This window comes from Passer montanus, unplaced genomic scaffold (genome assembly GCF_014805655.1).
Source record: "Passer montanus isolate IOZ18808 unplaced genomic scaffold, ASM1480565v1 scaffold38, whole genome shotgun sequence".
NCBI classification, from domain to species: Eukaryota; Metazoa; Chordata; class Aves; order Passeriformes; family Passeridae; genus Passer; species Passer montanus.
The window spans coordinates 6129444-6154843 of record NW_024368596.1 but is presented as its reverse complement, the minus strand read 5'-3'; the positions used below and the strand labels follow the sequence as shown (position 1 = coordinate 6154843).

The 25400-nt window shown below is 38.7% G+C and overlaps 1 protein-coding gene across 5 annotated transcripts; it reads left to right on the top strand.

Annotated features, from left to right (window-relative positions):
- Nucleotides 1-325: 325 nt before the first annotated feature.
- On the top strand, nucleotides 326-25400 carry LOC120506206 (X-linked inhibitor of apoptosis). Of its 5 annotated transcripts, XR_005628446.1 has the most exons (10): nucleotides 326-659; nucleotides 1924-2047; nucleotides 7628-8513; nucleotides 10226-10325; nucleotides 11446-11524; nucleotides 12120-12153; nucleotides 13391-13615; nucleotides 15039-15149; nucleotides 18534-25228; nucleotides 25309-25400. XR_005628446.1 is itself a non-coding variant. In XM_039717502.1 (9 exons), coding segments are annotated over exons 3-9 (1407 nt in total). In that variant the 5' UTR covers nucleotides 326-659; nucleotides 1924-2047; nucleotides 7628-7657; the 3' UTR covers nucleotides 18536-25267. The 5 variants fall into 5 exon arrangements, 4 of the variants coding, with proteins under 4 accessions (XP_039573436.1, XP_039573435.1, XP_039573437.1 ...); XM_039717502.1 differs by lacking the exon at nucleotides 25309-25400 and having other exon boundaries at nucleotides 18534-25267; XM_039717500.1 differs by lacking the exons at nucleotides 18534-25228; nucleotides 25309-25400 and having other exon boundaries at nucleotides 587-657; nucleotides 15039-16780.

Sequence of the window (25400 nt, the reverse complement as noted above, 5' to 3'; positions counted from 1 at the left end):
AGGACAAGAGGTGAGAGCAAGGAGAGCGCTGGGATGAGCATTTTCCAGACGTGAAACCGCCTGGAGAAGATGGTGTGACATGAGGGGGCTGCTGGAGGTGCTGAGGGAGGAGAGGCGAGGCCGGGAGCGCTGGGAAGGGCGGCAGTGAACGGACGGAGAAAATGAAGGAGCTGAGGAGAGGGGCCGAGGGGACCGAGAAGACTGAGGGGGTTGTGACGGTGAGCAGGGTCGGGCCGGGCCGGGCCGGGCCCCGACCCCGTCCCGAGCCCTGCCCCGGCTCGAACCTTCAGTGCTGCTCTTTGAAAGTGGATGAAAAATTTTCTGCGCTAATGAGCGCTTCTGTGGTCTCTGTGGTCCTTTTGACATATTTGTTATCTCTCCTTGCTCACTCTTTTATTATTTTCATTAAGCCAGTCACTTTCTAGAACTGCTTCTTGTTAATAAAAATGCAGTTTTGTTCGATTACAGTATTTCTTAAGAATTCTACAGGGACAAGTTCACTCAAAGTAATTTTTTTCAGTGATAATTTAAGCAGTTTTCTTTTGCACAATGTCTATGATTATATGCTTATATATTTCTCTTTAACAGTAAGTGTATTTCTGCTTCTGTACTACTTGTCTGATGCTTCTGTCTTCCTGCTGAAAGCCCTATAAATGGGTGTAAGTATGCATTTTGGTTTGGGTAATTCTTGCACTGTTTGTAATCTGTATGTGCTGCAAAATGCAGACGTGTTTGCAGCACTACTTTCATTATCCCTTTACTGCTACAGTCTTACATTGCAATTTTAATGCAAATACTTCATGCTAACTGGGAGAATTTAGTTTCCTAAATGAACATATAGAACCTACAAGATCTTACAGTAGACCAGTTCTGAAGGAAAAGCAACCAACTGCACGAAAAACCCCTCTTTTACCTTTTTGTCAATTACCTTTTTTTTTAATCTCATACCTGGACAAAGAGCAGTATGACACAGATTAACTTAATTACTCATTGTTTATCCTGAAGTAAATCACCACATAACAGAGAAGACAACAGTGCAGTATTGTCTCTAAGAAAGCAAGTCTTTGTGTGATGGATTGGATGGTTAAGCTTTTATTTGGATATTTTTAATTTTCTTAATTGCTTCCTTTTGCTATCTATTTGACTGGTGTGCAGTTTTCTTTGAGGTCCTTTAAAGAATCCCAACTACTTCCTGTTATGAAAAGCTTGGCACCTACAGCACTGGCCAAGAAGGGCAGAGGAATAAGTTAATGATTGTTCTGCATCTCCTCTGACCTTGCCCTTTGCAGGCAGCAGCAAAAGTGAAAGAATGCTGGTGAGGATGGTTGGTTGTGGGTTTTTTTGACTGCTCCCCCTGATATGAGACAGACTTGCATTTGTTATCAGAAAAGTAAGGAAATATGTGTTCATATCTCAATTTTAGAAGTATGAAAATAGATTTCATTTCTGGCTGTGTGTACCTGCAATAAGACTTCTCTCTGTTGCTGTCCTCCCAAGGTGGGTGGTACAGCTGCAGGGAGCTGAAGAGTTCCAGAAATCCAGTTTATAATCAGATAAAGAATTTCCTAGGAGAGAGAAGTCTGGATCATGGGATTTAATTGTCTGCTTTACATTCTTTCTCCTTTTTGCTGCCCTCTAGTTTTTCATTCTAGGATTTTATTTTGTTGTCTTTGGATGTAAAGGAGTATCCCCAATTTATGTCCCTTACTAGTTTTAGTATAACATCCGTCTACATTTCAGAGTTTCCCTGACCTCAGACTCTTTCAGCTTTTGGTTATATTTTAATTTGGATTATCTGTCCAAGGGACAGAACTTTAATTTTTTTTTTTTTGGTCATAGCTTTGAAGTTGTGGCTTCATAACCAATGCTGAAGGTTATGTGAAAGAGTAACCTTCTAACCTCTTTTTTTTTTTCTACCAACAGGAATGTAAATACTGGAATTTGTTCTAAAGATTGGTGGAAAATAGCAATGAAACTGGTGTCTGCTTTGATTAGTCCATTGCTATACTTGGTCTGATTGGATACTAATTCCTTAGGGAAAACTGTTGTAAGTACCTTTTGCATTGTTTTCTTTAACAGTGTACAGTCCTTTGCTGCATTTTATTTTTCATAGCATGGGGTCTTTTTTGCAGAGTTCTAATCCAAAATATTCTGAGCATGATGCTTTAAAGTGCGGCTCAAGAAACCACAAGATTTTTAAACATGAAAAGTGTAGCTGTGTGTGAAGACTGAAAGGCTGTTAAGATGAAGAGGGCATGCTGCAAAGCTTGAATTGAGTGTCACTCCTATCATATAAAATGTAAAAGCAAGCTGTACATGTCTTGCAGATCATTGTTCTTTCCCTTCAATGATTTAGAGAATTTCTTATTAAATAAAAAGGCAAGCAGAGTGTTTTCAACAGGAACAACTTTCATCTTTTGTTTTTGGTAAAATATTAGAATTAGTTCCCAAGTCATCCCCATTTCCCGACAAACTTAAAAATAAAATATAATGGATAATCCAAGAGAGATTTCCAAGTTTGCAAGATGATGGGGGCTGTGTGTGCATAAACACACACACTTTATATATGGATGTATATATATCCATGTGTGTATGCAGATTTAATAGCGAAGCATTCCTGTTGTGCCCCGGAAGGTGCCAGGGGCAGGTGCCAGGGCGCTGTTCCCTCTGAGCTGCAGCTGGGTGACTGAGCCGTGAGTCCGGCGTGGCTGCTGCGGGCGGGGCAGGGAACGCCCTCGCTGGTGGCTGGGGCAGGAGCTGCAGGCCCGGTGCTTCTCCAGCTCTGCCTTAGAATCCAGAGGATTCAGCAGTTCTGCTGTGGCATGAATCATGTTGCTGTCTCCCTGATCAAAAACGCCATTTTTTCCCATATTTTTTTTCACCTAGAAGTTTAAATTATTGAGAAAGAATAATGTAGCGCTAAAAGCTGAAGCTCAGCTCATCAGGAAAGAAGGTGCATCTCAGGGCACTGCAGATTTTAATAGGCATTTTTTACTACTGGCTGTTATTTTTAATACCCCCTGTTGACTCAGTGGTTCTTGGCCACAAGAGCAGTATCTTACCTGGGCTACAGCATGCCAGTTTTTGCTATAAAAGCTGGTATTTACTCCTTCCCTCTCATACATACAGCTAAAGTTCTGATGACATTTAACTTGGAAGTTCTCAAAGAGGATTTTCTTTCTCTGCCCTTAGCAGCCATGAAGCCATCTTTTTTGTTTATTTCTCTGTTCCATACCTGTGTGACTTCTTCATGAAGAAAATCACAGTGTGAAAATAGTTCTCAAAATGGTATGTTTCTGTTGGCCTGGTTATGTGCATTTTGAAGACAGGGAGAGCATGAAAGTCTCTATGACTTAAGTCAAAAATTAGGAGGCTGTAATAGCCTGCTGTAACCCAGTCAGCAGCTGACTGACTTCCTGTGATGACAAACCCTGACGGCAGGCTAAGTAGGACCTGTTGGAAGAACAGACAAATAAAGCTGAGCTGATAGGGTTATGTAAGCTTTGGCACTGAATCAGGAGTTGTTCTGTGGATACATACCCTCTTTCTAATATAAATCAAAAATATCTAAACATAACTTTTTTTTAAATGGCTATTGATAATTAGATATAAATACACTGAAATTTTCAAGTGCTGTTTAAATATATAATGTTTATGGTCATTTTAGTCTTTATAAGTAGGTTTTCAGTTAGCAGCATGCACCTTCCTTGATCTAATTGCAGCTGAGCAAGCAGAAACTGAAGTTCATTGAAGTGACATGTGCATAATCTGTGTGTCAGCTGGTGCAGTATGTTCTGTTTGATATTTACTTGGTGCACTACTCACATTTCAAAATTCAGTCAACAATAAACACTAGCATGTACCACTTGGTCAGGAGCACGAGGCTGTGCAAGGAGATTTCTGACTTGGTGGTTACTGCCATGCTAGTCATGTACAAGAATTAAAAATAACTCCTTATAATGCCAATCTAGTTTGGGGTTAAGGATGGAAATAATCACATCCAGTAAAATATACTTAAAAGGGAAAAGTGAGTTTTGTACTTTTCCTTTGAAGCTTTTCAAGTCTAGGTAATATGATAATGTTGTATTTTTGCATAAAATCAATACCTGTTAGTATTTTTAAAACTGAATTAAACATGTTTGATTTGCAGATTCACAATGTACAGTTTTGCATTTTGAAAAAGTTAACATTTTTGCTATATATTTTTGTCTCTACTTTTTCTCCTGAAACATAATCAGTAGGCTATATAGATTGGTAATTCAGGTTGAAGGAGGGTGGTGTCTTGTGGCAAATAGCCTTCAGATGTTTAAAATCAGGATTAAACTTGGCTTAGCTTCTGGAAGCCTTTCAGGCTAAAATAGACTGTGTTTACTTGCTGTATAAAAATACTTATAATACTTCCATAATGGTTGAAATATCTGGGTATTAAAACCTGTGCAAAATGGCTTCATTAACTTCAGTATACTCTGACCTCAGGTTGGCTGCTGGTATATATTGTAAAGTCTTGTGTGCCCATCTTAGGTGGCAGAATTTTGTGAGTTTATATTTCTTAGCTGTAAACTATTAAAAAACTTACTCATTTTTCTACTGCAGTTAATATCTGTCTGAGTGCTGTTGTGATGCCAGATATTGTTCTAGATCATTATTCCAACTAACTGGAGTTAGGCAACTGCTAAAAAACGTGCAGAAGTAGTCTTCCTAAGCAAGCTGCAATTTCACACTTTGAATAGTTGCTTTTAACAGTTGTTTGAAATAGAAATAATTGAACATGATACTTTATTTAAAGTAGTACTAATGTTGTATATAAAATAGTACTTACACAGGCAAGGAGTTTGCCTCAATGCTTGATAAAGATGTTTCCCATAGATAAAACTATGGTGAAATGTAAACCAGCCATGGTTGGAGGGGCTGTTGTAAGGGAAGGCTTCGTGGTGTGGCTGGAGCTTGTTAAGCCTTGCCTCTTCCTGGGAGGGACTGGCCCTGCTTCTGTCATTGCAGCAGTCAGATGAGGCTGTTAGAATGATACTTGAACCTTTCTGCTCCAAGTGATCATGATTACATTATGTGGTTGATATAATTTGAAAAAGCTAGTTCATATTACAGAATTGATCTGTTATGATTGTACCTGCTGTGTCAGTACTTATTGCTCTCTTGGTACATGCTTTTCATACTGTTTTGATTGTGAGGATTGACTCCAGAGAATCCAAATGTGCCAAATATTTTCATTATTACCATGGGCAGGGCATAATTTCTTTTTTATTCACCATGTTAACAGAAGGATTTTTGAAGTATTCATGGCATTGTAGAAAAAACTAATGTACAAAACCAAAAAAATTAAAATGTAAAAAATTTAAATAGGAAGATTTTTTTTTCACTGTTTCTGAACTCATTTCTATATAAATACAATAAAAATAGAGGTATACTGCTATTTATACAGCAAAAGCTATATACATTTGTTTTGGTTTTCTCGATGGACAGTTTGAAAAGGAGTTTTTGAAGGATGTGAGGTAGGCTTTGTTTGTGTTCTTGTAGAAAGTCTTTCAGGCACACAGATAAGGCAATTGCTGTGCAGCTGACTGGTTTTGAGTAATACCAGTTCTTTTGTGATTACAGTGTGGTAGTGATGGATGCTTAAGGTCACTTGAGATCTTCGCAGGAACAGTTCTAGAGGCTTTAAAGTAAGGTTTTATATGGGAATAAACATGAGCAATAAACATAAGCTTTTTCATTATTAAAAAACAATTGTTTTCAATAGATGCATGTATATAAAAACACATGTTTTATGACAACTTCCATATTACTAAATGTAATTACTGCTTTGGGTTTCTTTGCCCTTGAAAGTCAAAACAAACATATAGGTCAGATTTGTAGGTCAGTCAATGCAGTTTATTCAGGTGCTATTTTTGAATTTGCTAAGCTAGAACAGAAAGCCACAGTATAATTTGTAGTGTTATTGTTACATTAGTCATGAACTGACAGGCAGAAGGAATTAAGGCTGGTGTCAGTCTTGTATCCATGATTACATGAAGCGCCCATGCCAGGTGTCTGACGTCACGTTTTCTTCACCTCTCATAGCCTAATTATCTTTGTCATCTTGGCAGAGGGTGCAGCAATCCTGCAATACACAGGCATTTTAATTTCCCCCTCCCCTTTCTGAACCCTAAAAAAGGTTTTGTAGAGGCTAAATGTGGTGTTACAGAAGTAATCATTGTAACATCTGCATTGATGTTGCAGAATGTATGATCAATATTAATACAGGTCTTGAGGAAGATATATTTTTGTGTGCTGGACTACCTTATACAGACTGGAAATAGATATATTTCAGGATTCTTATAGAAAATGGAGAAGAACATTTGTTCAGTTAAGTATATACTCTGTTCTTCCTTATATGCCTTTCTTTTTGCTAATTGCTGAACTATTACTGCTTTGTGCTAAGGAGCTTATTTGGGCACTCTCATAGTTTAATTTACCACTTTAAGGTGTGTATCAGCAATGGCCAAGACTTTTTAAGTTAATAGTATCACTGCACTTGTCTGGACAAGAGATGAATGTTTACTGTGCTTTGACTTCATCCCTTTTGGGATGAAGGTGATGACTCTGTCAGTTTGTGGTTCTTGCACAGGACCTGCTCTAGCCAAGTTGCTTTGTTTCATCCTCAGCAAAGACGGGGCTTGTTTGAGTGCTCTGAGCTCCCTTCTGGCACAGAAGGGACAGGAGGCAGAACTGGTAGTTGGTACTCACCCTGGAAAAGTATAGGCTGGGGTAGGAATGTGTGACAAGTGCTAAGAAGAATGACATTCCTTCAGGTAGGGAAGGGAGGAAAAGCTGGGGTGATGGCAGAGGCACAGGAATTTTTACAGAGGGTGTAGGCAGGGTGTGGAGAAGTGGAAGCAGTATGCTGGACATGAACACTAGTGCTGGGTAGTCCCAACACACTGACCTTAAAAGCAATGCCGAGCACTTCGGTCAGCACTGCTCACAAGATATTTTGCTAAAATATAAATTGAGATGTGTTTTTACAATATAAGACAAGTAAAGAAACTTTGTTCTTTTTGATGACAGTTTTACCAGTTGTTGCCCACCTGTAATGGGCATGGAAGTCATGGCCTTCATATGAGGATAATATATAGTTGTGTTTGAGAATTGAGCTCTAAAATCCTGCAACTATGGTCTGGCTCAGATCAGTATTTTAAATTTAGTAACTTTGTATTTCAGGTTCAGAAGCCTTTTGGCAGGGTTGTGGCCAGAACTTCATTATAGTATTTTGTTGAATTAATTATTGAAATCTTTAATAAGAAATACAACATACTTTTAAACCTATAAACCTGTGTTCTCCAGGTAAATGTTTATAGGCCTCTAAGACATCTTGATCTTTCTGCTTTTCTTTACAAATTTTTTTATTACTTTGGTTTTAATATTTTTTGTTTTAATGTTATTTTGTTTTTATTATTTTGGGTTTTCCTCTGTGTGGCAGGTGATGGAGGCAGGGATGAAATGGGAGAGAAGAGGAAGAGTTGTGATTTTAATACGTAGAGGATGGTAGTTGAATTTAGCCAACTTCCAGGGCTGTATATGGGTATGATCTATCCTTCTGTCTGGGAAATTGAAACCTATATCCTTTGTTTAGGAAATCCACGGGGAGCCCTGCTTGTGAAGGATGACGTGCCATGTCCCCCGGCACTGGGAAGCCTCTGGGGACAGTGACGGTGCCCAGGGATGGGCGCGGGAGCGGGAGCGACGGGCGACTTTTGCTGGCTTTCCACAGGACTGCCCCGTCCCGGTGCTGGCTCTAGCACAGGCTGGCTTTGTTTATACTGGAGAAGGTGACAAAGTGAAGTGCTTCAGTTGCCATACAACTATTGAAGGATGGATGCCTGGGGATTCTGCAGTTGAGAGACACAAACAGCTTGCCCCCCACTGCAAGTTTATTACTGAATCTGCTTTTCTGGAGAGTGACATGGATCCTGTTACCCAGAACAGAACTGAAAACGGTACCAGCAATTCAGCCCTCCCAGGTGCTCTGGATGATCCTGATGTGGAGGCAGATTACCTTCTGAGAACTAGGCAGGTTGTGGATATGTCAGATAGTTTGTATCCTAAAAACCCTGCTATGTGCAGTGAAGAAGCAAGATTAAAGTCTTTTCACAACTGGCCCCTCAATGGCCAGTTGACACCACAGGAATTAGCTAATGCTGGATTTTATTATACAGGTGTTGGTGACCAAGTAGCATGTTTTTGTTGTGGTGGAAAATTGAAGAACTGGGAACCCGGTGACAGAGCTTGGTCAGAACACAAGAGGCATTTTCCGAAATGCCTTTTTGTCCTGGGCCGGGATGTAGGAAATGTTTCAAGTGAATCTATTCCTTCTGAGCTTGGTATAAGTGGTCTGAACAATGCCCAGCACCCAAGGAATCCCTCTATGGCAAAATATGAAAAACGTTTACAAACATTTTTATCTTGGATTTATCCTGTTGACAAGGAGCAACTTGCAGAAGCTGGGTTCTATAGCATAGGTAAGCCAAACCTTGAAATGTCTAATACATTTTGCAAAGAAATTGTACATGAGGAAGTGTATTGTTATGGAAAAAAACCCCAATTTTAAAAAATTTTTTATGGAACAACGTGGGAAATGGATTTGTAGAGAAGACATATCTGGCTTCTGATTGTGATAGTATGAATTATAACATCTGTATTGTCTCACCCTTCTCATGAGACTGAAAATGGAATAAAAGTTTTTTAAATGCCTCTCAGTTGCCCCATCTCTGGGTCAGAAAAGGGTATTGTCTGACAAAACAATTTGCCAGAATCTCTTTATTCTGTAATCTACTTTCTACAGTTCTTATATAAAATTACATACATGGTATCAAGTATATTTACTAGCAAAGCATAGACTTGATCATAAATTTATTCTTAGCAGTAAAACAACCAAGTATGTGTTTTTGCCTGTTAAAACTTTTATAATACATCTTACACAATGACAATTATCTGAGTTAATAATTTTTAAGAAATGAAGTGCTGTCTGCCAGACCTTAGGTGTAAGGAATGGGCCTGTAGCCTGTGCAAAAGCCTGTGAACAAGGTAATCCAGAATCCAGGCTGAGTAACCCAGAATCCAGCCATTTTACTTAGTTAATGTGAGTTTCCATTATCATGGCACGTGGACACCCAAAAGCAGCAAATACCACTACTGCCTACTTTGTGAAGACAGTGGTACCAGTGGAAGAACTTTTAGACACTCTTAGTGTTTGATTTGGATTAGACACCATCTCTGTGCATTGGTTTCTCAATTAGATGGAATTGCACAGTTCCATTAAAGACCTTTGAAATTCCATACTGAGGGATACTGTATAAGTGCAAAGTGTTGCTCTTTCTCAGTCACAGGGAAAAGGGGATTATCTGGGGTAATTTCTTGCTCTCATCTTACTTAACTCTTAGTAGGTCTCAGAACTTTATAGTATATGATTCTGTTTATTTTACTTGTGGCCATAAATGAAATCTTTGCTATATTCCTGTATAGGTTATAAATGGGCAATATTTGCACCCACTATAACTCTTCTACTGATTTCATCTGGGGTTCAGAAAGTACCAAAAGATCTCTATGGTGGAGTTGCACTATCTGGGCACCAGCTTATCAGACTGAGGGCTCTTCAGGTGACTTCTGTGGAAACTGCTCCCTGTGGCCTGAGAAGAATTTAACTCTCTGTGGAAACACTCTCCATACCTCCTCTCATTCCAATAAAAACAATGTTTGAGCAGTTTCTGGGGCAGTCTTGGATCACAGTGGGCACAGTGCTAGGACAGAGGATGCCCTTCTCAGCTGGTTTTGCTGTTGCTGGTTAGAGCTGTTGATCTTAATGGGAAATAGAGGTCCACAAAGCCATGTAAACATCTCTCATTCTTTGTGGCAGACATCTTCAGGCCTTGTTGACCATTAAATTGAGCTCCATGATAACAGATTATTTTTAGGTTTTGGTTTTTTATCTGCATAATTACTTACTAAAATAAAATTCAGGAAACTTGCTTCTCTTATTTTGTGTTTCATTAAGCTCAGTTCTCCCCTGAATATTTGCTTCAAATCATGTGTGTTGTCCTCTGTTAAAATTGAGTTATTTTCAATTGGAATTGTAAATCAGTAAAAGAAATACTTCTTAATGGAATTTTTTAGTTGAAAACTTGGTATTATACCTGCACAAAGTATGAAATTTTATTCTTGTGTGTTTCCTCAGGTAATGGTGATCACGTTGTGTGTTTCCACTGTGGTGGAGGATTGCAAGAGTGGAAGGAAAATGAAGACCCTTGGGATCAACATGCCAAATGGTTTCCTGGGTAAGGTATCCCTTAGAGCTTTCTTGGTGTGTGTCTGAGTCTTATTTACAGTATCTTGCATTTTAATGACACAGCTTACTAATAAAGGCTTCATAAGGTTGATTATGGTTTAATACTGTTTAGATTTATGCATATAATTTTATTTGTCTTATTTGTGGCATTATTAAAGGGAAGATATCTTTTTCTGGATTTAACCAGTGCTTGCTTTGTCAGCAAGAATTGTGTAGTTTTGTCAATATGTATCTGCAGGTTTTTCTTGTTCTCCAAGTGCTACATTGTAATAGTTGTTTTAGTAGCTTTTTATATGTTAAAGTTTGTAACTTACACCAAGATACAAAGTGACTAAACAGCTGCCACAGAGCAAACAAACCGAAAGACGTGGGTTAGTGGCATGGAATACAAAACGTGGTTCTCTAATTTGAAAGGACTGAGGATTCCAGACAGTCATAGGAGCAGCAGAAGTCGCAGAAGTAGTTTTTAGAAAGACTGCCAGTGTTGTCTAAAATCTGTTTAGAGGTTTTACATATCAGCCTCAGTGGCAGTGTGTCAGTCTCACAGCAGCTGTCTGTCCCTGAAGGTGAAGTAACTGCTGGAGCTGGAGAACTCTTGTCAAGGAGTTATGGCATTCCCTAAATCTTCTGGTAGGGAAGAGCTCTGCCCAGTGGCTAAGGCTGGCTGGAAAATAATGAAAGAAAGCTTGGAAGGCACCTGTTTCACCAGTGACTGTTTGCTTTGATTGTGAAAGACTAAAAGAACCAGCATTTTAACATTATGTTTGTTTTTAATTTGAGTGAGCCTTTACTTTTAGAAATCTGTGTCATGAGTTGTCATGGCCAACAACTCTTAAGCTTTCTTTTTCACCAAAAATGTGAGAAAGATAAATACTCAACAACTCTTAAGCTTGCCTTTTCACCAAAAATGTGAGAAAGATAAGTACTTCTTAAGTGTTTAAGATGTTCTTAGAAATATTACAGTGACGTCACAGAGTTGACTAAACATTTAGAGATTTTAAAAGCAGGCAATCTGTATGATGTAGGAAATTTATCAAAGCTTCCATAGTTATGTAACAAATTTTTGCTACTAATGCAGTTCTATTAAATCTAAATATTCTTATTTTTAGGTGCAGATTTGTGAGCAATGAAAAGGGGATAGAATTTATAAATAATGTTCACTTAAAAGATGGATATAGGGATTCAACAGTAAGTTTCTTGCTTATTAATAATTTTGTTAAAATAGAAAAAATAAACATAATTTTAATACTAAGTTACCTTTTAATTACATGCCTATCATTCAATCCACCTGCTCCACTTTCATTGGCAGAAAGTGAAAGAATTGCAGTGTGTTTTGGTTCTGTCAATCATTGTACCCATCTCCCCATCCTCCATAGCCTGGGTTGTGGGTCACAGCCAGGGCACCTTGTCAGTGTTGTACATTGCATACTGAACAGTGCCATTTGTTTTGTAGCCTGGGAACCCCAGGTTGATGATGAATAATAGCAGATACATTTTCTTTTCTTGTTGGTAGGACATTGTTAAACTTGTGTGTAGTCATTAAAATGTAAAACTGATAATGTTTTAGAATGCTTTTGTAGACTAAGAATTGTGTACATATGGTTATTGTAGAGATGGGTTAAAATTATAGCAAAATACTGATCATGTTGTTCAGAGCATATATGTTTAGTTTTTAGCAAAACTAAACTCGAGAACAAATAGCTATTTTTTTATTTTGTAACTGTATGTATTTCCTTCTACTTTCTCCAAATTGTAATTTTGTTTCTTTATATTTCACTTTTAGACAGAAGCTGCTGAAGGGACAATAATTCCTAAAGGTATCTGTTTAAAACAAACAGCTTCCCCCCATTTTGGAATATCCATATTTGAATGTATAGTGACAGGAATGGTTAATTTTAAAAATAACCCTATTACATTTTAAAATAAAGCACTACAGGCAAAATGTTGGATGATATTCTTCCATTGCTTCTAAAGAACTGCAGAGTGTATTTTATTTCTCTAGAGGAAGTATAATTACAATTTGGTAAATATTGTAAAGTAAAGGTTGTGAACCATGGAAGAAGTTTGTGTAGGACTGAGTCCTACAGCTATTGAGTGTGCATCAAGTATTGAATTAGTGGTGCTGTGGGATGAATGCTAAATCCTGAGCAGAACCAGCCCTCCTTCTTGGGCCAGGAAGACTTGCTCTGTCCAGTGCAAGGACTAGGAGGCTGAGCAGGCTGAAGCAGTTTATTATGGCTCCCAGGATTACACATTCCTGCAATGCTTTTCACAAATACCAAGCAATAAAAAGACAAAACAGTCAAAGGGGTAGTAGGAGGCCAGTCAAGCTGCTTCATCCCAGGGAATGGGAGCTATGGATTGTAAGAGTGGCTACACAAAACCAGTCTCTCCCATACTGCTCATTTATGAGAGTCAAAATAAAAGAACCTTTTTCTAAAAAATAAAGGTTTATTTTTTTAAAAAAATTAATATTCAAAAATTTTGCTGTTTGAACAATATTGATAAGTAAAAGGAAGGGGAAGGTCCATCACACTATATAATGGTTTCCCCAAGTAGTGTTGTGTCTTGCCATGGATAGACCTGCTTGCTTGTTGGTGTTGCTATGTTTTGGTTTTATAAATTCAAATTATTTATTGCTTTCTCTCAACACGTGTGAGGTTTCTTTCCTTCTCTGAACTGAACTAAAATTGATGTAATGTTTCTTATCCATTGTGCCTTTTTGGATGAATGTCATTTAACATTCAGCTACAAAATTTGTGATGGTAGTTATATGAGACATGCTATTTAATTTGAAGTAGTTGATTTGAACAGCAAACCTATGAGGATTTCTATAATATAAAATAGATGAGGGGAGACTGGGAAAGCTAGGATAGAAAAAACCTCAAATCTGCAGTATTTACAATTAGCAAAACTCTCAAATTGGAAATATGGTTCCTTTGATTACATATTTGTTTGCAAATATGTGTCTTAGAGTACTGTAGTCAATACTGTCAGATAATCAGATTCATCCTTCTTAAAGTGTTTTTGTTTGTTTTTAATTTCTTGTTTTAGATGGTCTCTTACAGAATCCTTTGGTACAAAGTGCCATAGCCATGGGTTTCAGTTTGTCTGAGATTAGGAACACCATGGAAAAGAGATTGCAGATGACTGGAGAAAGTCACACATCTGTTGAGGATCTGGTAGCAGACTTAAGTGCTCATAAAGAAAATACAAGGGATGAAGAACCAAATGAAATCCCAGTTGAGCAAGATGAGCTTATTCAGTTACAAAACCTCTGTGTGTACTTTCATATCAGTTCTTTAGTCTGTGAAATATTTTTTAATGTTATCTGTTTATTCTACCTTCTGATCCCAGTCATACCTATGGTAAATTTACAGTATTGTAATTAAATTTAAAGACATTTGGTTTGGGACATTAAAAAAAACAAACAAACAAAACAAAACCTGAACAAACAGGGTGTTATCATATTTGAGTGTAGTAAATATCATCTCTAAAATAAGTAGTATTGCTATCTCACAGGTGTGTAACAGTGACAGTCTAGTGTGCTTCTGGGAAAGGTTGTACGTGCTAACAAAAAAAGCCAAAATTGTCATGACAATTATATTTCAAAACAAAAGCAAAAATATAGTTATAAGATGAACTATAGATGTGGCAAAATGGAATGGGCCCAGGGACACGCTGTCGTATTCGCTGTGTTCAATATGAAACAGTCACAGTGGGGGGCATTTATTTTAAATACATAATTTTGCTTGGGGTAGAAGTATTTTTCTTCTTGGCCAATAAGAACAAGTGTGCATCTGAATGGTGTTTCTGTTCGTTTGTTTATGTTCCAGCTTTGCTGGGACATGCAAGTCATGCTCAGAAAGCCTTTGTGGTGCACTCTGCAGATAGACCAAATGCAGGAGTTCTGATTCAGGAGTCTTGTCATTTAAGACAAGCATGTGGGTGAATTCATAGGGAGGGCAAAGACCATCTGGCTGGCATGATAACCTGAGATCTTACCAAGCCACTCACTTTAATAAGAGTTTTAATAGGACATTGTGGGGGAAGAACTTGCAGTGCAACTGGACCTTATTTTGATGGTTGGCTGTGCAGAGCTTCCCCAAGTGGCAGGGGAAGGTGTCTCAATTTTATGTTTTTCAAATGGGGCATATTGGAATAATAAACAGCTCATGTACAATGCCAGATTGACTCTTTCTGTGTTACAGATTTTGAGCTTTTTGAAGTATGGGCATTTTGAAAATGGGGGCAGGGAAGGAAGTCACATCTTCATTTTCTCATTGGGAAAACTCAGAAAAAGAAATAAAATCCAATTAACCAGTAGCATAGCCATGAGCCTTTCTTTCACCTTCTGTACAAATTTTGGGGAAATTGTGTCAGTGAGAGGTCTGCGAAAAGAGTGGTTCCTGATTGAAATCTGCATATCCTAAATTCTCTAGGTATTTCAAGCTCTTACCAATACAGATGGATGCACTCCCTGCTTGCATTGGCCTGGGAGATGCAATGGGATAGAAGGGGAAATAAAAAAAGAGGATTCCATGCTGCAGTTAGGATTCCTCTCTTGTAGTTCTTCTTTGCTCTTTTTAAGGGTGTGACCTTTAGATCATATGAAGTACACTATGTCCTGGTGTGTAAAGAGAAAAAAAAAGAGATTCAATGGTAGTATGTTAACTTGTTTTTATGTGTCTGTTTTCCTTAGACCTCAGTACTGAAGAGAAGTTAAGACGTTTGCAGGAGGAAAAGCTCTGTAAAATCTGTATGGCTAAGGACGTGTCAGTTGTCTTCATTCCCTGTGGTCACCTAGTTGCCTGTAAGGAATGTGCTCAATTACTTAATGAATGCCCTGTGTGTCGTAGAGATATTATGAAAATACAGGAAATTTTTATGTATTAGTGAAATACACAGCACTACGGATGCAAATGTTTCCTGTTTTATTACTTTAAAAATGTGTAATGTAATGTAAAAAATGTAGTTAATTCCAGAATGTAACCATATGGCAGGACTTAGATTTTTCTGCTGTCAAACTATACACATTTTAACACTTTACAAATTATTTTCCTTAAGTGATTTTTTTTGTATGCAAAAAGCAATATGTACGAAAGGCAAATATGTATATTTTGTAACTTCAGTTCATAGACCTGATATGGGAAAGCCCAAGTAATGTAAACCTTTATTTATGTGATCATTCCTTTGCTTCACTTTGGTAGGACTCTGTATCACTGAAGTTTGTGCAAATAGAGTTTGTACAAAGAGCCTGTCCCTATATAAAATTTGTAAATACGTTAATTCAAAATATAATTGTGTACATGTGTATTATACCTGAGATTTTAGCTTTTTAAAAATATTATGTAGGATTGAAAATAGTCTCTTTTTTTCTGTAACTTTGGTTGTGACATAATTCAGACAATACACACAAACCTGCTGCTGTAACCTTATGGTTACTTTGCTACTTTGTAGGTTTGTCTGTTTTAATTAAATTCCTGTCTCCCTATCTGTTTTTCTGGTTCAGATGTATAAATTGTCTTCAGTAAACTGGTTTTGAATTTTTTTCATGAAGATCCATCTTTATATAAAATGCACATTAATTTTATTGATTAAAAGGGAACTCCTAGAAATTAAGGAGATTTTGTGTACCCTGTGCCCTTTGTGAGAGGAGGCTCATTTTAAATTTGCCCCTTACACAAAAATATGTTCAGTTTGACATTTTTCTTATGTGTTTTTTTTGTAACACAGCATCATCCTAACTAATTTATCTGCTAATACTTTGCACTGCTTCATAACTTATATTTTCATAGGAGAAGATTAAACTTTATCTCCTAGAAAATGCTTTTTTAAAATTCACTAGCAGTGTTAGAAATCTTTCATTTTTGTTCCTGTCAGTTTGCAGCATTTAAATTCAAAAGTTAAGAACTATTCTAATGAGAGCCACCTCAAAATATTTAAACTATTTCTTGGTGGAGTGATCCCCCATTTCTGATTTTGGAAGTATCACAGCTTTGTGTTCAAGTACAGCTGGTTTATGAACACTGCTTGATTATGTCACTTCCTTATTTTTTGGAACTACTGACATTTCTGTGTATATATTTTTGAGTTCTGCACACTAAGGTTTAGAATACAGAATATACAGAACATAGTTTTTCATGTTATTAAAGTTTTGAATACACAGAAATATATTGTCTACCTTTTCTATTTTTTTAAATCTGTGCTGTGTAATGGTATGAATATTTAAAATCAAATGCAACCCAGATGTTCCTTGATCAGTGTATTTGATTCTCACACTAAAAAAAAAACCAGAAAGCTGCTTTCTGTTGCTTTTTGTTTTGTAATTAAAGTGATTAATTTAACCTGAGTGTTATTAAGGATAATGAATATATTTTTTTTTCTGAGAGAAAATAAAATCTATTGTTTGTATAGATTAAAGTTTGTTAATTATAAATCTAACATTAGTTTTGCTATTTTTTTTATGGTTGAATTTGGTCTTGGGAATAGATGATGACTAGAAATTAATGAAAAATTCAGTTTTATTTTGCCTTTCTGTGCCTTTGTGAGGAGCTTAACTTTTCAGATAATTCATGCATACAGGGATTTCTTGGGACAGATATGGACTGGCAATCCTGACAGCCTTGTTCCTAGCTCCCATTCTTCCCTGCAGGGAGGGTTTTCTGTCCATATCAAGGGAGATCCAAGGGGGGCTGCTAGCCTTGAGCTGGTGTCCCTTGCCAGAAATAGCTTGTTTAGTTAGGGCTGCACCCTGTGTGGTGCTGACTTGTTCAAGCAGATGGTTGTTACCTAAGCCTGACCTGAGTCATGTGAGGGAGGCTGGATCAGCTGGATGCAGCTCAGGCTGCACAGCCTGGCAGGCTGCTCACAGTCCTGTCTGCGAAGGAGCCGGACCAAATTTAGCTTCAACTGTTACAAAACTACACCTCAGCAAGGAGGTGACTTGGGGAGTAAATGTAGTATGTAAATTGTCTGAGAAAAGCTGGGAAGTAGGTCACACACAGAACCTTCCACACTGCAATGGAGAGCAAACACTTTGTCCTACATTGCATGATCGCTTCATGGTAAAGCTTGTTAACTTTTAAAAGCTTTATATTTTTAGGTACATATCCCTTACTGCAACTTTTTCATTAATATTATAAAAGATAGAGCTATATAGCAATTCAGATTGTAATCACTTAGGGACATTAAAGGATTAAAAGCCTTTTAGTGAGATGTCAAAATAAAAATGACAAACTCTGTAGGTTTAGGGTTTTTTTAAAAGAAACTATAATCAGAGTTCTATTCAGACTAAATGTGAAAAAATAATTAGCATAGTCATCAAATTCTGACAGCTTGAATTAGGAAGACTTTTTTTCAATTTACTCTGATTTTCAATACCTTAAAGAAACAGAAGAAATTCCATGGCCTCTAATACTGGGCTGAATGTTTAAAGAGACAGAAATGAAGGATGCAAATAAATGAAGTGCAAGCACGGGGCTTTGAAAAGGAAGTTAGCAGCAGGACACAGGTGCCCTGGAAGTTGACTTTTATGAGTTTCCTGGGAGCTGTGCAATATGTTCAAGTATCCGTTATGTTATTTGTAGTAGCAGAACTCCTTACTACTCTGGGTACATGAGAGATTTACAAGGGTTTTCAGTAAGGCCCTGGAAGTGTGTTGCTTAGAAAGCAGGGGAAGTGCATGGCTTATTTAGAAACAGAAGGCTAAAATAAGGAGAACCCAAAGAGCTGATGTTTTTGTTATGTGTGGAGCTTTTTCTCACTGCCTTGAAATGTGGGGTTTGAAACACAGATTACTCAGATGATTGCAGCAGCTTCTGCCTCTACAGCTTGGAGCTGTCTGGACTTTTTAAAAATTTGGTTTGAGACTTGATCTTAAGCTCATAATACAACAAAACCTTGTTAAATTATAGTTTGGGAATTGGTTGTTGGTTTGTTGGTGGGGTTTTTGGGGGTTTTGCTTTTGTTTTGTTTTGTTTTTTTTTTTTCAATTAGAGTATTTAAATATTCATTTTAACATTGTCTGGTTAGTTTAGTTTTGACCACAGTTCTTCAGTGGGATTTTTTGTTAGCTGTATGTGCAGTCTGTCTGAAGCTACAGGACAAATTGTTCTTTAAAGTTTTCAAAGTGTTGCTGTTAATCAGCATGGGTTTTAAAGTTACCTTTTCTATTTGTTTTCATTGTAATTAACAGAAATGTAAATACAGTGGATGGTTGGAATTGAATCATCACTGGGTGGAGGTTAATGCAGGCACTTGAATATGGTGTTCATGTGAGACCCAGCTGAAGTGGTGTTCCATGGATGGAGCATTGCCAGGGACAGTGACCTTTGCTGCTGTGGTCTTCAGGAGCTACTTGGAACAGACTCTGCCTTAAGGGTGTGCAAGTTCAAGCGCCTGATGTGTGAAGGTCAGCTCTTCACAGAGCAGAGGCAGCTGGAGGTTTCTCTGGCTTTTGCAGGGTTTTTCTGCAGCAGTGAGGATCTGAACAGTGAGTTGTTCCACGATGTTCTTTGTTACCCTCTGCCTTGTGCATGGCTGTCAGCAAGGCCAGGTGCCAGAGAAGCTGGAGAGGTGCTTCCAGTGCTGCCCCTGAGGCTTCTCCCTGTTGGTCTTGTGCAGAGCAGGATTGGCCTCGTGGCTCGTGAAGGGTGCTGGCCCCTTCTCCACAGGGTCAGATGGGAAGAGCCAATCTACCCACATCCACCTTAATTCCTCATGGAAATGAAGTATGAGTGAATACTCTCCCTCCCACCAGTTTTTTGTGTGCTTTACATGCATTAAGTTTTACTGAGTAGCTTGAAAACTTGATCAAGGAAAGCTTTCCTCCCCCCTGCTCCTGCCATGGCTTCACACTGATTCAGGCTGTTGAAAGTACCTTCTCATCTCGGCAAATGTGTCATGTCACTGTGTCATGTCACTTCAAGAGCTCTACTGACGCTGCTGTACAGCAACTAATGTGCTGTAATTATAATGTGGCTTTCTGTGAGAAGGCAAAATGGCTTGTGATGATAAACAATCTGTGTTGAAATTCAGATTATATCTTCAATTTTTTCTTAACTGTTAATTCCTATTAAGCAATAGTGACAACATTACAGTACATCTATAAGTGTTAACTAAAGAACATGCCTCTGTAACTAACTTCCCAAAAAACTTGCTTTTTCCTAGAACAGGAAAGAAGATGGTATATATTAATTTATGAATGATTTGGATAAACAAAACCTCAAGAAAAATCTGGAACAAAATTATATTAATTATATTGTGAGTCTATAATATTTAAAGCTGATCAAAAACTATTTGGTTGCCTTTAGATAATTACTAATTTAAGGATAGCTATTGTATTAGCTGAGATAAATTTCTTTATAAGTAATAATTGCTGGAAATGCATTGGAGAGACTGGAATTAGTTTTGCTCTCAAACTGAAAAATGGTGCTTACTATCAAAAAATGAAAAGCACATTTTCAGAGTCCTACTGTGAAGAATCATTACAATAATTGCTAAAAAGCCAGGTTTAGTATAAGTGCGTATGGTCACCTTCAGATTTTGGAGAGTGAATTATTATAACCTTCAAAGATTACCAAGACAGCATTTAAATCTATTCATGTTATGTCTTTTTGATTTTATATTGTTAGATCTTGCTGTAAAACTCTTGAAACAATTTCTCTTACGTAACTTCATTTTGCAGTGTGTGATGAGAGTCACCACTTAAGCCAAATAGTTCATCTTCTGAATGCAGGCTTTTCCAAGGTGGGTGTCAAGCCACAGCATCTCTTCCTTTTAACTCTTGTGCTGCAGAGGGCTCAGTCTGAGTCCAGGACTGGCTTTAGCTCCCTGTCCTGCACACCCAACTGTGTGGTGTTACTGGAGTCAGTATGGGAGCTCTGCCCGCAGGGTACAAGCACCAGAAAAGTTGCTTCAGATGGGTGTTTTGCAAAACAGATGTACCAAAAATAACAATTGGACACCTGCATCACAATTTAGGACTTTTATAACTTCGTCAACAGTTGCTTTCTTAAAGGCCTAATTGGCAATTGCATGTTTCTTTTAGGAAGACCCATGTTCCAGGTTGGAAGTTTCACTTCTGCTAGGCCCACAGTTGGAACCAGAGGTGCAGGGAAGGGAGAAGTGGGGGCTCCCTGGGGGAGTGAGAGTGGGACTTGCTGTGCTCGGTGTTTATGGTGAGCATCCCAGGTGTGCCCTTTGCCACGCAGGGGAAAACACTTCCTTCACAGCTGCTGGCACTTTGCAGGACTGCTACTGTTACTCAAAAAAGTTACAGTCTGAAAGAAGTATTTTTATCTTAACGGTTTTGAACATCTGTGCAATCCCCCAACAAGTCATAAACTGTTGTATTCCTTGCTACTTGTTATGCATTGTGCCATTTACAAAAACCCTTAATCTCAGCTAATGACACCATCACACTTTGCTTTGCTTCCACCACCCACTGTGTCAGAGTTGAGGCAGCAGAAAAGGCCTTGAGCTCCAGACACAACTGGCAGTAGGGGAGTGACTTAGGAGAAACACAGTCTGAAAGAAACCTTGAAGTTGGTTGATGGTGAAAACTAAACCAAAGGAAGCTTGTGTTAGGGACAGATATTTATAGAGGATCTTGGGAATGTGGTAGGTCAGCCCCAGAAAACCATACCAGTTAATCTGAGAGAGTTATCTGTTCCTTGACCTTATCTGTCAGTAACAACCCCCCACTGCCTAGACTTCCCCTTTAAGCCCCTGAGTTCCAGCCTCAGTAATTCGTGGGGTAAAGACAAGGTACATCATCCAAATCTTGTGTTTGCCTGCACATACAGAGGAGTGCTGTCCCATATATTTGATAGGGAATTTTCTTCAGAGCTTAAACACAAAACTATTTTGTGTTTAACAACAACTTTGTTGTTCATAATTGTTTTGCTCTATGATCCTGGGCAGAGGTTGAGCTGAATAATGTTGTTTCTGTCTCACTTCCACTTTAATTTCACCTAACCACAAGCCAGCCCCTTCTCCCCTTTTCAGGCAAGCCCTGGCTCCATATCAGAGTCTCAGGGGGGCTGGAGCCCTGTGAGCTCTGACCAGCTGAGAACTGCTTTGTGTTCCTGATGGGTTGGGAGCCCTACACATCCAGAGTATGATATAATTTCACAGCTAAATCTGCTTGCCTTGCTTGGCATCAGTTGTGCTGTTTGGCCTGCTTGACTTTATCTTAGTCCCTGGCAGCCTCTTACCCCAGCCCTTTTTCTGTCACCCACTCTGTTCTTTGCTGCCTTTAAGGAGGCCCTTACCTGGCTTACCCAGTTTGAAACATGTTTCTCTGGTTCCTGTGCTTCCTCCTCAGACTTTGTCACTGATGCTGTCACAGTGCCTGACTCATAAAATGGACCTTGATTCATGGTTCCTCTGCCTGGACTTAGCTACAGAACACAAATAATGTCTTGCCTATCTTCAAAAACTTCCCTACATCTGGAAACTGGAGCACATTGTGTCCAGAATCCAAGAGAGGTGGCCTGATTGGTATTCCTGTGCCTAGGGTGAGGTGATGCCTCAGGTGAAAGTGACTTGTCCTGACTGCAGCCAGGAGAAGGGCTTTTCACTATTTCCTACCAAAACTGGTGTGGCCTTTACAGCAGTTTGCTGATGGAACTTCAGAATCTGCTGTCTTAAAGAATGAGACATAGAAAGAGTACCTCACTCAAACAGGGGAGCTCAGGGCTTTGGGTAACAAGTGGCACAGGGGGCTGAGTAAAGCTGCTGCTCATAATGCAATTAGCAGGAAGGCATCTGCAACTTCCTGGGATCCTGTTCTTGTTTAGAGCTGCTGATGAAGGGGAGTTAAAACTTCCTTTCTTTGTAGTGGTATGGGACAAACTGTGATCCTGTGCCCCTTCACAGAAGGAACAGGCAGAATCTTATTGAATCAAAGAAAATTCAGACACAAGCTGGGTGTTCTGGAAAGACCTGGTGAGAAATAGGGGCACACAAGGGAGACTTACATAAATGGAAAAAGGAAGAAATTATTCACAGAGCACGGAAAGACCTAAGGAGCTACTGATGTGCAATCTCCTGCAAATTATGGGAAAGTAACCCATTTTTTGGTCTTTATTTTTGTTTCTTATGTAATAGCTCATCTTCAAAAGGATTTAGAGCAGATTTCCCTGGAGTGACTAAGCCAGATTCAAAATCTGGGGGAAAAAAATTGACTGGGAAGACTGCTTTTTCCCTCTGCACCCATCTCAACACACAAAAGTACGGTCAGGGCTTATTCAATACAGGCCATCAAAACTACCACCTCACCTTGGGTGATCCAGTATACAAATTCTGGTTTCTTTCTTCAATTCTCAAAAGAAAAGTCTTTAAATAAATAAATGATTGTGGGTGGTGGTGTGTTGGTGGTGGCTTTTTTTGTTGTTGTTGTTTGTTTGTTATTTTGGTTTTTTGTTGTCTGTTTTTGATTGGTTGTTTTGTTTATTTGGGTTTTTTTAATAATACAAATGAGGAAATGGAACAGCAGAGGGGCTTCCTATTCTTCAGGAGAAAGAAAAGGAAGAAGCATGAAAAGAAAGGAAGCAGCATGAGCATGAATCTCCTGCCTGGGAAAATGAATCAGCCATCTGGCAGCTTGAGTTTATTCTGATCTTCTCTTGTGGTGAACCTCTGGCCATTAATTCAGACACAGAATTGGTATCTGCCCTCTCCCTGCTCTGTTTCCTGTGTCACTGATCATGAAGCTCTCTTTGGATCAAGCATAATAACAGTGCTTGTAAAGTCTTTGTTAAATCCTCTCTAAATTGGGCTCAATATCAGAAATGGTGGAATTTGAAGCACCTAAAGAGTAGCTTTTCTGAAAAAGATGACATAGTCCTGTGAAATACTTTCTCCTAGTTTTTCACAGAACTTCTTTTCTATCAGATATAAATCCTTTCTAGACAGGTCAGAATTTAAAATATCTCTTTTTCTTTATAATGCTTAGATAGCACTTGTTTTGCTTTTACATTTTTCATTGTATTGGAAAGGATGCTAGTATGGTAAAACTGTATAGAAACTTCAGGATGGTCTTGTTTTTTTCCCCAAAGTCTGAACTGATGGTAGAAGCCCACTCTGGAACTGGTAGCTTAGAAAGAAGTGATGGGCTTGCAGAGGAACTGCTTTTCATCATCTTCCCTGTTGTACCAAATGGAAGGCTCAGTCCCAGAAGCACGATCTCTTCATGAGGAAAATGCAGGAGTCAGGCTCTTCAGAGAGCCAGTTTGGCCCCCTTAAAGGTGAGGAATCCTCACAGGGCTCAGTTGACTTAAGAAATTTCTGTCTTCTGGTCACTGGAGCAGAGCACAAACTTTCCTGGCCTCAGCACAGCTCTCAGCACCTTCAGCTGTGCTGACCTCAGTGCTCCTGCAGCTGTACTGGAACAGCTCAGAGAATGATCTGGGCTGGGGGTGGGAATCAAACCTTAGAGAACAAACGTCTATCTCCCCTTCTCCGATGAGGCAACAGCTTTGCTAAGACAGGGCTGAGCAAACAGCTGAATGGAACAACTGTGAGGGAGGAAATGGAGCTGGAGAGTGCGAAATCCTCTTAGGCAGGCTCTGTGACCAGGGGCTTGCAGTGTGCTGCTGCACCTGCAGTCTGGTCTCTAGAGTGCTTCCATGTTTTGTCACAAGCAGAAAAAAGCAAATTCTGTCCTGTGAGTCAGGACACCCAGAAGTGTTATGGATCTGGGCTTCCAAAGCCTGAGTCAGCTTTGGGAATGGGCTGAGCTCTGCCATGGTATTGTCAGCGCTTGCACACTCATTCCTTCAAAACCACACCTGAAAAACTGTGTCATGTTTGCTTCACATTAGGTAAGCACATTTACCTAAAACCTCTCAGCTGTGAGCTCAAGTGTGAGCTGCAGTGATTTTGGAATAGAACAGAATCCATGTGCTGTACATGTATTTCATGCACAGCTGGCTGGAGCTGCCTCGTGTTCCTGCCAGCTCCTGCAGTAAACTGCAATAACCTTGCAAAGTTTTGGATTGGAGTTTTAGTATGAGTTATCCCTGTTGTATCTCAAGCAGAAGACACATTACTGGAATTCTTTGTGCAGGCAAAATGTTGTAGTTTATTTTTATGGAAAGGTTGTCTATATGGCAGCTGTCAGAAGTTGACTTTGTATGGGAAAGGCACAAATGGATCCAGCTCCTTTCCATGTATTCTTAAATGTCGTTTTGTAACAATATAGTTAATTTTTAAGGCTTACATTAAGTGTGGTATTTTTAATACACAATTCTTCTACATTTTCCAGACGCTATCAGATTAACATGAAAGATCATCAGCAGCACCTGTAGCTGTAATTGAAACCGTGAACATGGTTGTACAACTGGGCATTCAGGATGCTATTTTAGTGTTCCCTACAAGGCAGTCTTTCTTTTTTTTGTTTCCCCTGAACTTGACAGAAGGTGCAAAACTATTCTGAAATGTGAGTTCAAGCTACAGAATAGAATTTATTTTTGTAAGCCTGTCTCATGTACCGACAGATTGTATCTAGAATTCCTAGGTGTCATCAATTTACATTGCACCGGCTTTGTTTTTTTCTTTTTTTTTTTAATTTTGTTTTTAGATCACGGTTTCCATTGTAAGCGTTATTTTCTCTGCGGGATGCCTCATCTTAGTTTTGAAAAGACTGGAGCTGGTGGATCCTCTTCTCTTAAATACCCTGCCTTTGTTAGGCAGGTGAGCAGAGGAACTCGGTTTAGCGACTGCTTAGTTATGCTAACGCTGTCCCCAAAATTATAAGTAGATAAACACAAGAGAGTGATTAGAGCCTAATTACCAGCACAAAACTATTATTGTGCAGACTGATCTAAATATAATCGTACGTGGAACTATTCAGCATGAGCAATGTGCTTAGCATTACACAATAAGGTGAAAAAAAAAAACCAAAAAAACAGGCGTCACAAATGAACTATTCAGCATGAGCAATGTGCTTAGCATTACACAATAAGGTGAAAAAAAACCCAAAAAAACAGGCGTCACAAACTGCATATTTGGTTACTTTAGGAATTCTGTAGTGGCTATAGGGATCGCTTCAGATTCG

Bases quoted from the DNA above. Each gene is read 5' to 3' on its own strand.
- LOC120506206 (XM_039717500.1), top strand. From the start codon at position 7,658: ATGACGTGCCATGTCCCCCGGCACTGGGAAGCCTCTGGGGACAGTGAC. The intron at 8,514-10,225 runs GTAAGCCAAACC...GTGTTTCCTCAG, and splicing joins AGCTGGGTTCTATAGCATAG to GTAATGGTGATCACGTTGTG. The intron at 10,326-11,445 runs GTAAGGTATCCC...TCTTATTTTTAG, and splicing joins CATGCCAAATGGTTTCCTGG to GTGCAGATTTGTGAGCAATG.